Here is a 16,152-nt window from a genome sequence, read left to right as displayed (position 1 = left end):
ACTAAGCAGCTATGGTAAGTTGAAACGGCCAGTTCAGCAAAAAGCGATGTGTCTGACTTAAGAATGTATTGATTTACACAACACATCACATTATTCTCCAATAGTATGCTTTTTTTTCCCACTTTTGGACCAATTTAAGAACACAATCCACAAAGGGCAGTGAGCGCAATCTGTGTTTTTCTTAACACTTTACAAAATAGAGGAATAAATATTAAGACCCAAAGGTCTAAATGTTTATATAATATATACAAACAATATTGCTATTGAAGGTGTGATATTAAATATTATTGAAGAATGAAATGCCAGATAAATGTAGTTTTTACTACCGGTCACAATAAATAATAAATCACAGTGCCTTCTATCGTACAGAACTATTATCCTTACTCAACAGAGAAGGGATATAATAAAGCAAAGCATTCTATTCCAAGAGTATCTTATATCACTTCACAAGTCTGTCATCGCCATCATCAGCTCTTCGAGGTTTAGAGAATGAATATGGCACATTACATCATTATATGGGAGTACTAAAGATATTAATGATAAATTCAGACTGTAAACTTTTATAACCCTGAGGCCTCACTATTACATATACCGCTATGTGTAAATAATTAATCATTATTTCTCTTAGATTTCCCCAAAATATTGTTAAATATTAAAAGAATATCACTTAGTTTACTGGGTTGCTGGGTGCAGCAGAGCTATCAACCAGAACTCAACCCTGTAAGAGGATATGAAAATGGAACCATACAATGCAAGGTAAAAAAAAATAAAAAAAAAAAAAATATATATATATATATATATATATATATATATATATATATATATATATATATATATATATATTTTTTAAAAGCTGATGTCTACACAAGAACACATTCTCCACAGTAGGATTATTGAATGCCTCAAATAATGGATGTGAACATGCAGAACAATAAAAAGATATGGTCACAAAAAAATTATAGAAGGCTCTTTATTCATTAAAGAGAACCTGTCAACTAATTCATGATGCCTAAACCACTGGCAGCAAGATTCAGACATTAGCTCCACTATTGCACTTGAGTATGTTTCACTCTGATCAGACGGAACATTTCAGAGAAAGCAAGCTTTGATACAGAGGATGGGGATGACGACTATACGAAGAGGCAGGTTCCCATCACCTTCGACATGTCCAGCTCCTCTAGATTGAGCCACGTTAACCACTGAAAAGACAAAAAAAACACCGCCAAAATTGCATCTTTTCCTGACATATATGTTCCCATAGGCCACCACAATGAAATACTGTGTGATGTGCGTTTTTTGTTTCTTTTATTTTACATAGGTTCATATGGTGGATGGATGCCTAGCCATCTATCTTGAAGAGACAAATGCTGGAAAGGATAAAAAGTGCAAATAGGGTCTTATCTGGGTTAAAAAAGTAATAAAAGCATGCACAGAGGTGCTCACCTGGTGTGGTTGTGTGCACACAACCATTAGTAAAGTTAAAGGCTGCTGCAGACCCACAGTGGAAAAATTGGAAGAAACAAAACTGGAAGTAATGGGTTATTCTGCGCTGCCGTGGAGAAAGAATGAGGGATGCAGCGCCAAGTTTAGACGGTTTAATCATCAACGCGTTTCAAAGTTTTACAATTTCTTCGACGATGCACTGGCCCACATACAAAATGTTCCCTTATTTATGTAAACTCTGTACTGCCATTGTTCCCTACAGCAGCTCACATAAACTGCCACTAGTTTTCCTGTCTGAAAGTTTTTATAAATTAGGGCAGTTTATAGAAATTAAGTTCATATCACTAATACAATTCACATTAGCAGAGCGGAGGTCAGAAATGATAATAATCCGCCCCATAACTGGGCTACAGCTACTGGAATATACTGGTGAGATGAAAATGTTGAGTGTTTGTGACTCTGCAGGACCCAGTACTTTGCTGCAGCTGCCGCCACGCTACATTGTATACATCTGCACCGACTGTAACAATGGCGATTAATGCCGGCTTTTCTGGGACATCCTTTTCTGGAACACTATTGGCTTTGAACTTGATTCAAAGAGGATTTTCACCTTTCAGTAAAACTTACATCTGCCAATCACCACATCGGCATTGCTTTCTCTCCAGTATATATAGGGCTATTTACAGATCACAGGGCGCTGGATGCACAGCTTTGATCACAGCTCCGAGCTCCTGACCTCTGCTTTACAGCCCACAGACCTCTGCTTTACAGCCTTGAAAGGAAGCTGAGCTTTATGTAAATGAGGTTTATGAGCTCAATCACTTTTGAACTTACCTCAAGTTAAGTATAAATATACGGTATACATACATATTATATATACCGTATACACATACATAACACACCTCCGGAGGCCTTTAAACCTGATTTTGACGATAGATTTTAGTCTAGCGCTTGTGTAGATAATAATATTTCTTCTATGAATACAAATAAACTCCTATCTACTGGCTATACACATGTCCTAGAGATGAATTTGGTAACACATTATAAGGAATTTCTTGTTACTAGTGATGAGCATCAGTGCTCATTACTCAAGTTTGTCGTGGGTGCTTGGGTATGCACCAAGTATCACGGATGCTCAAGTGACATGTTCGAGTCCATGCAGCCTCATGTTTTGCGCTTGTTATCCACAAAACAAGTGGGGATTACCTGACAAACATGCGGCCGTGAAACATGCGGCCATGGGGAAGTGAACATGTCACTTGAGCACCCTCTATACAGGTTGCATACCCGAGAACCCACAAAAAACTCGAGTAACAAGTACTGGCGCTCATCACTACTTGCTATCACTGAACGCTTTCCACATTCAAGAAATATGGCTCCAAATGCTTCCATACATATAAAATAAACACATCAGTTATCCAGGTTCCACAGTTCCCCACCCCTGCTCCAGTTCCTGTTTACAGGCTGCAATTGTCACACCTCCAACGTACAAGACAGCTTCAGCCAATCACTTAGCTCAGCGTCTCTGCAGATGTAGCCAACACTAGGCCTTGAAATCAGCGATTGACTGCAGCGCTTATTTGAACTGTAATTATGACATCATCACTGCAGCCAGTTAAAAGAGACCGAAGCAGCATCAAAAGTTAACTGGATGTGGAGAAAGTAAGTACCTGTAGTGTTTGTTATTTCATATGTATACAAGCATTTAGAGACATATTTTTGGTAGGTGGAAAAACCCTTTAAGTGATAACATGAAAGTCTTAACACATGATAACAAATTCATCTGTAAAAGCTACAGTGGCGTATAAAAGTTTGGGCACACCTGGGCAAAAGTACTGTAATTTTTAAGCAAGTTGAAAATTAAATTATCTCAAGAAAGCCTTAAGATAAAGATAACACACTCCCTTTGTATTTTAGGCCAAAAAAATATGTATGTATGTGTGTGTATATATATATATATATATATATATATATATATATATATATAAAAAATAGGAACAGCACAAAATACCTTAGAGCAGTGCATGCTTCTCCAGACACCTCAATGTCCTTAGATAATAGCAAAAAAAAAAGAAAAAGCAGCACCAAAATAGTAGTGGTGTGAACTGTTTAATAGCCTAGTGGTGTGGCGACATTTCGGATATGGCAATATCTGAGAAAGGATCGCCATATCCGAAACGTCGCCACGCTACTAGGCTATTAAACAGTTCACACCACTACTATTTTGGTGCTGCTTTTTCTTTGCTATCTATCTATCTATCTATCTATCTAAGCTGCAGATGTGAAGACACAAAAGCTCCTCACAACGCATGGAGGTCTCCACCCTAGTCTAGCACTCAAAGATTGTGAGGGTGGTCAAGGCTTGATAAGTATCCAAGCCACTATCACGGATGAAACAAGGAGTATCCAGGAATAATCAGAAAAATGGCATCAAGATGAGATGCTGAGAGAAAGCCTAAAGGTACTGTCACACTTAGCGATGTACCAGCGATCCTGACCAGCGATATGACGCGGTCAGGATCGCTGGTACATCGCTAAGTGGTCGCTAGTGAGCTGCCACACAGGCAGATCTCACTAGCGACATCGCTGGGGACGGGGGTCGCTACTTACCTGTCACACCAGGCGATCCTGCGTCCTCCCGCCCGGCTCCACGCGTCGCTCGTCCTCACAGCAGGAAGCGCCACAGGAAGCTGACGACGAGAAACAGTCCTGAACGTTCTCGCGCGATCAGCGATAACCAGCGGGGAAGCGGTCGGAGGTAAGTATCAGACACAGATATCGCTAGCAATATCGCTATAACGTCACTAGTTATAGTGATATTGCTAGCGATATCTCTTAGTGTGACATGCCCTTAAGGCCTCTTTCACACTTCCGTTTTTGACCATCAGTCAAAATCCGCCAGTTTTAGAAAAAAATGGATCTGTTTTTTTCCCCATTGAGTTGCATTACCGGCGGATATTGACGGATGGCCATCCGTTGGATCCGTTTTTTTGCGGATGCGCCAAAATGTTTGCGTCCGCCTGCATGCCTGGACGGACCCTGCAACTTTTTTTTGCTGTAGGATCCGCATTTTACAGTGCGCATGCCCGGAGAAAGGAAGTCAGCCGGGGATTTAACCCTGAAATCCTTTCTGGTGGTGGAAAAAAGTCAGTCTCTCTCTCTCTCCTCTTCCCAGACTGCGGTTCCTTTAAAATTGTGCATTCAACGGATCCGTCAAAAAAACGGTCCGGTGGCATCCGTTTGCATCAGTTACAAACGGATCCGCTTTCCGCCATTTTAGCGGATTTTAACTGACAACAAAAAACAGAAGTGTGAAAGAGGCCTAAGGCAGCAACAACTGATCTGGAAGGAAGAACAGGAACATTAAGCGCCATGGCAAGACAAGCCGCTGCATGGGATGTACCATCGACATATAATGGAGGTGACTAACATGGAGAAATCCTACCAATGTCTGGAGAAAGCTGGACTCCGAGACAGCACAGAGGCACTAATCATAGCGCCATAAGAGCAAGCACTAAGTACCAGATCCATAGAACCAGGAATAAACCACCCAACACAAGACCCAAGGTGCAGACTATGCAAAGAAACCTCAGAAACCCACTACTTGGTTGTGGCGTTTGGTATATGCTGTTCCCGCTTGCATTTTGCATCCTGCCACTATGTGCTAGCCAGCATCTTAGAAGAACCCATGGCTGCTGTTTTATTTTGGCACAAGGTTAGAAGAGGCTGGGTTTTTATAAAGCTGGGAAATTTGCATCACCTGGCCTTTCCTAACGATGATAGTGAACAAGCCATAACCATACCAGGCTAATTAAGGTCTGAAACCTTATTCAAAGTTATCTGGGCAAATTAATCTACAAGGGTGGCCAAACTTTTGCATTGGCCCATTTTCCTTCTTGTAATTTTTAAAATTTTAAAATATTATAATACCCCCCCTTCAAAATACTGAAGGAAACATGTCATCTCTATCTTTAGGCCTTTTAGAGATCATTTCATCTCCAACTTGCTTAACTGTTCACGATAACAGTAATTTTGACCAGGGGTGCTCAAACTTTGACATGCCATTGTACATCCTTTAAGTAACATTCCTCTTTAGACCCCCTGTCAGAGGCCTGTCTTCTAGTCAAATAAAATCTCCTGCTTTGTACTGGGGTGGAGCAAATGGAGCTGTCTGGTTTGACTTCTTATCTTATGTTATGTGGCAAGGTTAATTAAAGGGACAAAAATGACTTAGGGTGCCGTTACACTTAGCGATGCACCAGCGATCCCGACAACGATATGGATCGCTGGTGCATTGCTAAGTGGTCGCTAGTGAGCTGCCACTCAGGCAGATCTCACCAGCGACATAGCAGCGGTCGAGGGTCGCTACTTACCTGTCAGACGCGGCGATCCTGACGTCCTCCCGTCCGCGTCCACGCGTCGCTTGTCGACGCCACAGGAAGCCCAGCAGGAAGCGCCCGACGAGAAATGGTCCAGGACGTTCTCGCGCGATCAGCGATAACCAGCGGGGAGTCGGTCGAACGTAAGTATCACATGTAGTGATATCGCTAGCAATATCGCTGCTACGTCACAAAACCAGTGACGTTACAGCGATACTGCTAGCGATATCGCTATGTGTAACGGGCCCTTTAGGGACCCTTCACACACAGCGATCTCGCTAGCGAGATCGCTGATTTTGTGACACGCCAGCGAGATCGCTGTGTGTGACGGGGATCAGCGACCGCCCCCCCTGCCGGTTATCGCTGATCGTGCTCGAGCGGCCTGGGCCGTTTTTCGATCGCTAGTCTCCTGCTGCCCAGCATGCATCGCTGTGTGTGGCAGCGAGAGACCAGCGATCAGCGACGCTGGTTTCTAATGCAAACGTCGGGTATCCAGGAGTTGCGGCTCCTGGATACCCGCTGTTTACCTTGGAAACCAGCGTACACGCTGGTCTCCAAGGTAAACAGCGGGTATCCAGGAGTCGCGCGGCTCCTGGATACCCGATGTTTACATTACAAACCAGCGTCCATCGTCGCTGGTCCTGATCGCTGGGGCTGTCTATGTGACAGCTCACCAGCGATCAGCCTAACGATGTCCCAGCGATCCCATCCATGTCGGATCGTTGGTGGGATCGCTGGGACATCGTTATGTGTGACGGGAGCTTTAGGATTGCTTAATCCAATAGGTGACCCTACAGTTTAAGGGGTACTTTACACTAAGTGAGATTGCTAGCGAGATCGCTGATGCATCACCGATTTTGTGACGCGCCAGCGATCTCGCTGTGTGTGGCACGCATCAGCGACCCCCCCCCGCCGGGTATCGCTGATCGTGCAGGAATGTCCTGGGCCATTTTTTGATCGTTGGTCGCGTGTGGCAGTGGGAGACCAACGATCAGCGATCTCCCAGTGCTGTAAGCAGACGCTGGGAGCTGGTATCCAAGGTAAATAGCGGGTAACTAGGCGCGCGCGTGGCTTAGTTACCCGCTGTGCACCCAGCGTGCTCTCGCTGGGAGCTGGTATCCAAGGTAAACAGAGGGTAACTAAGCGCCTGGATTGATGGTGAGTCTGCCTGTTTGACAGCTCACCAGCGATCATGTAGCGACGCACCAGCGTTCCTGACCAGGTCGTATCGTTGTCGGGATCGCTGGTGCGTCGTTTAGTGTAACGGGACCCTAAAGGCCCCGTCACACACAGCGATCTCGCTAGCAAGATTGCTGATTTTGTGACGCCACAGCGATCTCGCCAGCAAGATCGCTGTGTGTGACGGGGATCAGCGACCGGCCCCCCTGCTGGGTATCGCTGATCGTGCTCGATCGGCCTGGGCCATTTTTCGATCGCTGGTCTCCCGCTGGCCAGCACGCATCGCTGCATGTGGCAGCGAGAGACCAGCGATCAGCTATGCTGGACGCTGGTTTCTAATGTAAACAGCGGGTATCCAGGAGCCGCGGCTCCTGGATACCCGCTGTTTACATTAGAAACCAGCATCGCTGGTCCTGATCAATGGAGGGGCTGTCTTGTGACAGCTCACCAGCGATCAGCCTAACGATATCCCATCATGTCGGATCGTTGGTGGGATCGCTGGGACATCGTTATGTGTAACGGGGCCTTAAGACCTCTTTCTCTCTGAAGATGCTATTTACATATTCAAAGGGGTTGTCCAGGACTTTAACATTGATAACTTATCCTTAGGATACAGTGGCTTGTGAACGTATTCACCCCATTAGCTTTTTACCTATTTTGTTACCTTAAACCTGTGTTTAAATATTTTCGGAACCTGATTTGTATGTGATGCATCAGCACTATATAGTCTAAGTTGGTGATGTGAAGTGAGAAAAATTTAAGCAAAAATGAAATTTATGGGATAAAATAAATAAAATTGGCATGTGCATATGTATTCGACCCTTTTGCTATGAAGCCCCCGAAAATGTCTGGTGCAAACAATTACCTTCATAAGTCGCAAGCTTAGTGAAAGGAAGTCCACCTGTGCACAATCTAAGCGTCATATGGTCTGTCAGTATACACGCACCATTACTGAAAGGCCACAGAGGCTGCAACACTATTATAAAAGAGGCACCACTATCCGAACAACACCATGAAGACCAAGGAGATCTCCAAACAAGTCAGGGACAAAGTTGTTGAGAAGTACAAGACAGGGTTGGGTTATAGAAAAAAACCCAATTTCAGATGATGCCCTGGAGCACCATCAATTATCATCATATGGAAAGAACTTGGTACCACAACAAACCTGCCAAGAGAGGGACGACCACAATAACCAGTATACTCCAAAGAGGTGGCTTTTATGGAAGAGTGTGTTTTTTCTCAAGTACAAAAAGTAATGGGACGATGGATGATGTGAAGTGCAGGGATATTCTTGAGCAAAACCTGTCAGTGATTTGTGACTGGGACGGACTTTCACCTTCCAACAAGTCAATGACGCCAAGCATACTGCTAAGGCAACACTCGAGTGGTTTAAGGGGAAACGTGTAAATGTTTTGTGGTGGCCTAGTCAAAGCCCAGATCTTAATCCAACAGAGAATCTGTGGTCAGACTTGATGATTGCTGGTCAAAAGAGGAAACCATCTAACTTGAAAGAGCTGGAGCAGTTTTGCCTTGAGGAATGGACAAATATCCCAGAGGCACGATAACAAAAGCTCATTGAGACTTATCCAAAGCGACTTGTAGCTGTAATTGCTGCAAAAGGAGGCTCTTCAAAGTACTGACTTGCGGGTGGGGGAGTGGGGGTTTTATAGTTATGTACACTAACGATTTCAGTTATTTTGTCATACTTGTTGTTTGCTTAACAATAAAAAGAAAACCAAATGTTTACAGTTGGAGGCATGTTATTTTCATGAACTGATGCAAACCTTCAAAAAACAACCTGTAAAATTCCACGTTGTGAGGTAGCAAAACGCGAAAAATGCCAAGGGGGTGAATACTTACGCAAGTCACTATAGGTCATCAATGTCTGATTGGCGAAGTACTGGATGTCGCATCCTCATCAGTCGTTCCTGGTGCTTCCCGGAATTGCTCTGTTGCGGAACTACACAGCAGAGCTCTGTCAATGGAATAGTGGCTGTGACCAGGCAGTTCAGTTCTGCCCCCTATAGATTCATATAGAGTGCAGATATGTGTGTATTTCTACTTCGCAATTGAGCATATCTGGGAGGCACAGCTGATCTGCCTGAGTTCTGGGTGTCGCACCCCCACCAATCAGACAATGATGACCAATTCACCAATTCTAAAAATAAGTCCCAGAAAACTATGTTAGGGTGTGTAACACGCACACGTTGCGGATTCTGCTGCGGACCCACAGCGGATTTGGCCCTGCGGATCCACAGCAGTGTTTGCTGTGGTGTACAGTACCTTTATTTTCAATGGAAAACAAAAACTGCAGTGCACATGCTGCGGATTTTTCCGCGCGGATTTGCTGCGGTTTCAAATTCGCAGCAAGTGACTTCTTTGTGCGGAATCCGCAGTGGTTTCCTGATCCACTCAGAAGGCCATTTCTACAAGTGATGCATAAAAAATAAAAGCCAAAGAAATACCTGAGAAATGCAGCTTTCCTACATCTGTACATCAATAACAGATACAGAATCATATTTCTAAATCTGACAGTGTGATGCAATTAATGAGGCACTCCTCCTCCCATCAAAGCTTATATCCTCTTAATATATTGCAGACATCATATATCACTGTGTACTTACAATTGCTCATTTTGCCTTTATACCCAGTTGATTCTTCTCTTTTCTCAGCTCTATGTAGAATTAGGAAGTCTCTTTTCCCTGCAGTTATCATTCCACTCTTCAATTCCTGACCCAATTGCTCCCTCCTCCCCCTGCCAGGGACTTTTGCAGTGACTGATGACTCATACAGGAAAACTTGACCTCCTGTTTCTACATAGAGCTTTGGATTCAGCTTGTCAGTTATTAATTACATGATGTCATAGACCTAATCAAAAAGAGAAGAATTAGCTGGGTAGAAAGGCAAAATGAGCAATTTTAAGTACACAGTGCCATATAATATGGTGACTGCAATATATTAGGAAGATAAAAACTTGATGGGAGTGTTTCTTTAATGATTTTATGGATCTAACTTCCTACTTCATGTGGTCAAAGCAAAAAAACAACACTTGACCTTTTATCAAAGTATTTAAGGTTCATGGACCTTTAATACTATTCAGCCCTTATTTAAATCTGTATCAAGAAGAAACAAACAACCATAGGGTCATTTACAGGAGCCTGTGGGTCTCATCAGCTGAGGCTTAGTAGTCCTTGGGTTGCCATACCATTAATCGACACCTTAAGATCAGGTGGGTGGATTTTGCCAATGAAAGAAAGAGGAAGCCCCCTGTCTTTGTTAACAATCTAGCTGCTGCTGTCACTACTATCAGCAGCATCTAAGGGGGTCAATAACCACAATTGGTGCTAGCAACAGTCACGGCTGATGCAGCAGGGTGTCATCTGTAGCATACAGATGACACTCGCTCTATCCTGACACGTAAGAGGGCACTTTACAGTTATTTCTCAGTGCCATAAAAAAGGCATGTCGGCGGTCACTAAGGAAATAAGACTGGATATTCACATCCAAAAAACCTATTATACAGCACATTGATGTGTCATAATTACAGCTCTGGCAAAAATTAAGAGACCACTTCCAAACGTTCAGTTTGTCTGATTTTTCTCTTTATAGGTATATTTTTGAGTAAAATGTAAATTGTTCTTTTAACCCCTTCCCGACCCATGATGCCTACGTAGGCGTCATGAAAAGTCGTGCCCAAACGACCCATGATGCCCCCGTAGGCGTCATGCTATAAATAGAGCTCCTGCGGGTCGGGTGACCGGGGTCAATGAAAGGTCACCTGACCCGCACACAAAGGACCCTTTATGCTTCACCACGGGGGGGGGGTGGCTTAGCCCCCACGTGGCTACGATCCCTCTGATTGGCTGATGAAAGTGAAACAGCCAATCAGAGCGATAGTAATATTTCATCAATGAAATTTGATGAAATATTACAATCCAGCCATGGCCGATGCTGCAGTAGCATCCGACATGGCTGGAGACACTAATTTAACCCCCCCCACACCGGCTGGCGGGGGCGATCGGCCTCCGCCACGGACTGACAGCAGCGATGGGCCGCTGCTGTCACGATCTGTCCCCCCTCCCCTTCCCTCCGATCCCGCAGTCCGATCCCCCCTGACCCTCCCCGGTACCTGTCATGTCCCGCTCCGGCTCCCGGTGTCCCGCCGTCCCTCCTGCATGGGTGCCGCAATCTTCGAAAATGGCGGGCGCATGCGCAGTACGATTGTAATATTTCACCAATTAAATTTGGTGAAATATTACAATCAGTCCATGGCCGATGCTGCAATAGCATCGGCCATGGCTGGAGACATCAATCAGACCCCTCACCCACCGACTGATGGCGCCGATCAGCTGCCGCCACCGACTGACGGCAGCGATCGGACGCCGCAGTCATCATCAGGTCCCCTCCCCCTTCCCTCTGCTCCCCCCAGCCTTCCGACCCCCCCCACCGGCCCCGGTACCTCCTGTCCCTCTGGCCATCCCGGTGTCCTGCGTCATGGGTGCCGCCATCTTGGAAAATGGCGGGCGCATGCGCAGTGCGCCGGCTGCAGATTCATTCATTTATTTTGATCACTGTGAGAAACTCTCACAGTGATCAAAATAAAAGTAAATAAACCCCCCTGTATCACCCCCATAGGTAGGGACATAAAATAAAGAAAATATTTTTATTTTTTCATTAGGGTGGGTTGGAATGAGGGTTAGGGCTGGAATGAGGGTTAGGGCTGGAATGAGGGTTAGGGCTGAAATTAGGGTTAGGGTTGGAATTAGGGTTAGGGTTGTGATTAGGGTTGGAATTAGGGTTAAGATTAGGGTTAGGGTTGGTTTGGGATTAGGGTTAGGCTTGTAGTTAGGGTTAGAGTTGGGATTAGGGTTAGGGGTGTGGTTAGGGTTATGATTAGGGTTGGGATTAGGGTTAGGGGAGTGTTGGGGTTAGGGTTGGAGTTAGAATTGAGGGGTTTCCACTGTTTAGGCACATCAGGGGGTCTCCAAACGCGACACGGCACCACCATTTATTTCAGCCAATTTTGCGTTTAAAAAGTCAAACACTGCTCCCCCCATTCCAAGCCCCGACGTGTGCCCAAACAGTGGTTTACCCCCACATATGAGGTATCAGCGTACTCAGGAAAAATTGCACAACAACTTTTGGGGTCTAATTTCTCCTGTTAACCTTGGGAAAATAAAAAATTGGGGGCTAAAATAATTATTTTTGTGGAAAAAAAATGATTTTTTTATTTTCATGGCTCTGCGTTATAAACTTCTGTGAAGCACTTGGGGGTTCGAAGTGCTCACCAGACATCTAGATAAGTTCCTTGAGGGGGCTAGTTTCCAAAATTGGGTCACTTGTGGGGGGTTTCTACTGTTTAGGCACATCAGGAGCTCTGCAAACGTAACATGACGCCTGCAGACCATTCCATGAAGTCGGCATTTTAAAACGTCACTACTTCCCTTCCGAGCCCCGACGTGTGCCCAAACAGTGGTTCCCCCCCACATATGGGGTACCAGCGTACTCAGGACAAACTGGACAACAACTTTAGGAGTCCAATTTCTCCTGTTACCATTGTGAAAATAAAAATTAGCGGGCTAAAAAATCATTTTTTGAGGAAAAAAAATATTTTTATTTTCACTGCGCTGCGTTATAAACTTCTGTGAAGCACCTGAGGGTTCAAAGTGCTCACTATGCATCTAGATAAGTTCCTTGGGGGGGTCTAGTTTCCAAAATGGGGGCATTTGTGGGGGAGCTCCAATGTTTAGGCACACAGGGGCTCTCCAAACACGACATGGTGTCCGCTAACGATTGGAGCTAATTTTTCATTCAAAAAGTCAAATGGCGCTCCTTTCCTTCTGAGCCCTGCCGTGCGCCCAAACAGTGGTTTACCCCCACATATGGGGTACCAGCATACTCAGGACAAACTGGACAACAACTTTTGGGGTCCAATTTCTCCTGTTAGCCTTGTCAAAATAAAAAATAGCGTGCTAAAATATCATTTTTGAGGGAAAAAAATATTTTTTTATTTTCTCTGCTCTGCGTTATAATCTTCTGTGAAGCACTTGGGGGTTCAAAGTGCTCATCACACATCTAGATAAGTTCCTTCAGGGGTCTAGTTTCCAAAATGGGGTCACTTGTGGGGGAGCTCCAATGTTTAGGCACACAGGGGCTCTCCAAACGCGACACGGTGTCCGCTAACGATTGGAGCTACCGTATATACTCGAGTATAAGTCGATCCGAGTATAAGTCGACCCCCCTAATTTTGCCACAAAAAACTGGGAGAACTTATTGACTCGAGTATAAGTCTAGGGTGGGAAATGCTCCATAGATTATTCCCCCATATGCTGCCCCCACAAGAAGCTCCATAGATTGTTCCCTTATATGCTGCCCCCATAAATAGCTCCATAGATTGTTCCCTCATATGGTGTCCTCAGAAGAAGCTCCATAGATTATTCCCCCATATGCTGCCCCCAAAAGAAGCTCCATAGATTGTTCCCTCATATGCTGCCCCCACAAGAAGCTCCATATTGTTCCCCCATATGCTGCCCCCATAAGAAGCTCCTTAGATTATTCCCCCATGTGCTGCTGCTGCTGCATGTAAAAATAAAAAAAATGACATACTCACCTCTCCGTCGCTGGGTGTCAGATTCTCACCTGTCCTGCGTCCATGGCTGCTCACCGCTATCTGCACGTCATCAGTCAGTGACGTTCAGACTGCAGGGGGCGCGGCGCGCACTAACCACGTCACCGCGCCCTCTGCTGTCTGAAGTCACTGACCGATGACAGACAGCAGCAAGCAGCCATGGACGCAGGACAGGTGAGTATCGCTGTACTTACCCGTCCTGACGCTGTCTTGAGCCCCCAGCTTCTCCGCGCTCTCTCTTCCTGCCTTCAGCGGTCACGTGGTGCCGCTCATTAAAACTCATCAATATGCGCATATTGATGAGTTTTAATGAGCGGCACTACGTGACCGCTGAAGGCAGGAAGAGAGAGCGCGGAGTAGCTGGGGGCTCAAGACAGCGTCAGGACGGGTAAGTATGACCTGACACATCCGCCCCCTCCGACCCCCTTTGTATATGACTCGAATATAAGTCGAGAGGGGGACTTTCAGCCCAATTTTTTGGGCTGAAAATCTCGACTTATATTCGAGTATATACGGTAATTTTCCATTCAAAAAGTCAAATTGCGCTCCTTCCCTTCCGGGCCCTGCCGTGCATCCAAACAGTGGTTTATGACCAGATGAGGTATCGGTGCACACAGGAGGAATTGCCCAACAAATTTTTTGATCCATTTTACCCTGTTGCCCATGTGAAAATGAAAAAACGGAGTCTAAAAGAAAATTTTTGTGAAAAAAAAGTACTTTTTTTTTTAAGGATAAATTTGTGAAGCACCTGGGGGTTCAAAGTACTCACTATGCACCTAGATAAGTTCCCTGGAGGGTCTAGTTTCCAAAATGGGCTCACTTGTGGGGGAGCTCCAATGTTTAGGCACACAGGGACTCTCCAAACGCGACATGGCAACGCTAAATATTCCAGCATATTTTCCATTCAAAAAGTCAAATGGCGCTCCTTCCCTTCTGAGCCCTGCCGTGCGCCCAAACAGTGGCTTATGACCACATATGAGGTATCGGTGTACTCAGGAGAAATTTCCCAACAAATTTTAGGATCCATTTTACCCTGTTGCCCATGTGAAAATGAAAAACCTAAGGCTAAAACAAAATTTTTGTGAAAAAAAAAGTACTTTTTTTTTTCTACGGATCAATTTGTGAAGCACCTGGGGGTTCAAAGTGCTCATTATGCATCTAGATAAGTTCCTTGGAGGGTCTAGTTTCCAAAATGGGGTCACTTGTGGGGGAGCTCCAATGTTTAGGCACACAGGGACTCTCCAAACGCGACATGGCAACGCTAAATATTCCAGCATATTTTCCATTCAAAAAGTCAAATGGCGCTCCTTCCCTTCTGAGCCCTGCCGTGCGCCCAAACAGTGGTTTATGACCACATATGAGGTATCGGTGTACTCAGGAGAAATTTCCCAACAAATTTTAGGATCCATTTTACCCTGTTGCCCATGTGAAAATGAAAAACCTAAGGCTAAAACAAAATTTTTGTGAAAAAGAAAGTACTTTTTTTTTTCTACGGATCAATTTGTGAAGCACCTGGGGGTTCAAAGTGCTCATTATGCATCTAGATAAGTTCCTTGGAGGGTCTAGTTTCCAAAATGGGGTCACTTGTGGGGGAGCTCCAATGTTTAGGCACACAGGGACTTTCCAAACGCGACATGGCAACCGATAAATATTCCAGCATATTTTCCATTCAAAAAGTCAAATGGCGCTCCTTCCCTTCTGAGCCCTGCCGTATGCCCAAACAGTGGTTTATGACCACATATGAGGTATCGGTGTACTCAGAAGAAATTGCCCAACAAATTTTAGGATCCATTTTATCCTGTTGCCCATGTGAAAATGAAAAAAATGATGCTAAAAGAAAATTTTTGTTGGAAAAATTAAAATGTCCATTTTTTCCTTCCATGTTGCTTTAGTCCCTGTGAAGTACCTGAAGGGTTAATAATCTTCTTGAATGTAGTTTTGAGTAGCTTGAGGGGTGCAGTTTTTAGAATGGTGTCACTTTTGGGTATTTTCTGCCATATAGACCCCTCAAAGTGACTTCAAATGTGAGGTGGTCCCTAAAAAAAATGGTTTTGTAAATTTTGTTGTAAAAATGAGAAATCGCTGGTCAACTTTTAACCCTTATAACTTCCTAACAAAAAAAAAATTTGTTTCCAAAATTGTGCTGATGTAAAGTAGACATGTTATTTATTAACTATTTTGTGTCACATAACTCTCTGGTTTAACAGAATAATTTGAAAATTGTGAGATTTTCAAAATTTTTGCCAAATTTCCATTTTTTTCACAAATAAACGCAAAAATTATCGACCTTAATTTACCACTAACATGAAGCCCAATATGTCACGAAAAAACAATCTCAGAATCGCTCAGATGCGTTCCTGATTTCTTACCTCATAAAGGGACACTGGTCAGAAATGCAAAAAATGGCCAGGTCATTAAGGTCAAAATAGGCTGGGTCATGAAGGGGTTAATCTATAAACTTATGACAACGTCTCCGAATTTCCAAGGAATACATTTTGTATTTTTTTTCTGATAAAGAAAAAT

General features: G+C 44.3%; 1 protein-coding gene across 4 annotated transcripts in view; it reads right to left on the bottom strand.

Moving 5' to 3' along the window:
• Positions 1-16,152, bottom strand: part of ANO10 (anoctamin 10) — a 375,037-nt gene that overhangs the window by 31,773 nt on the left and 327,112 nt on the right. For 2 of the 4 annotated variants that reach the window (XM_073569028.1, XM_073569021.1), the window contains exon 13: positions 1,071-1,199. The exons of 1 other annotated variant lie outside the window; for it this stretch is intronic. In XM_073569028.1, the coding sequence (XP_073425129.1) occupies positions 1,131-1,199 (69 nt within the window). In that variant the 3' untranslated portion in view covers positions 1,071-1,130. Of the gene's footprint in view, positions 1-1,070; positions 1,200-16,152 lie in introns of those variants that run through there. One more of the 4 variants, XM_073569012.1, reaches the window with a different exon arrangement.

This window comes from Dendrobates tinctorius, unplaced genomic scaffold (genome assembly GCF_039654945.1).
Source record: "Dendrobates tinctorius isolate UK_male_01 unplaced genomic scaffold, ASM3965494v1 ptg000005l, whole genome shotgun sequence".
Classification (NCBI taxonomy): domain Eukaryota; kingdom Metazoa; phylum Chordata; class Amphibia; order Anura; family Dendrobatidae; genus Dendrobates; species Dendrobates tinctorius.
This window is presented reverse-complemented; position numbering and strand designations above follow the sequence as displayed.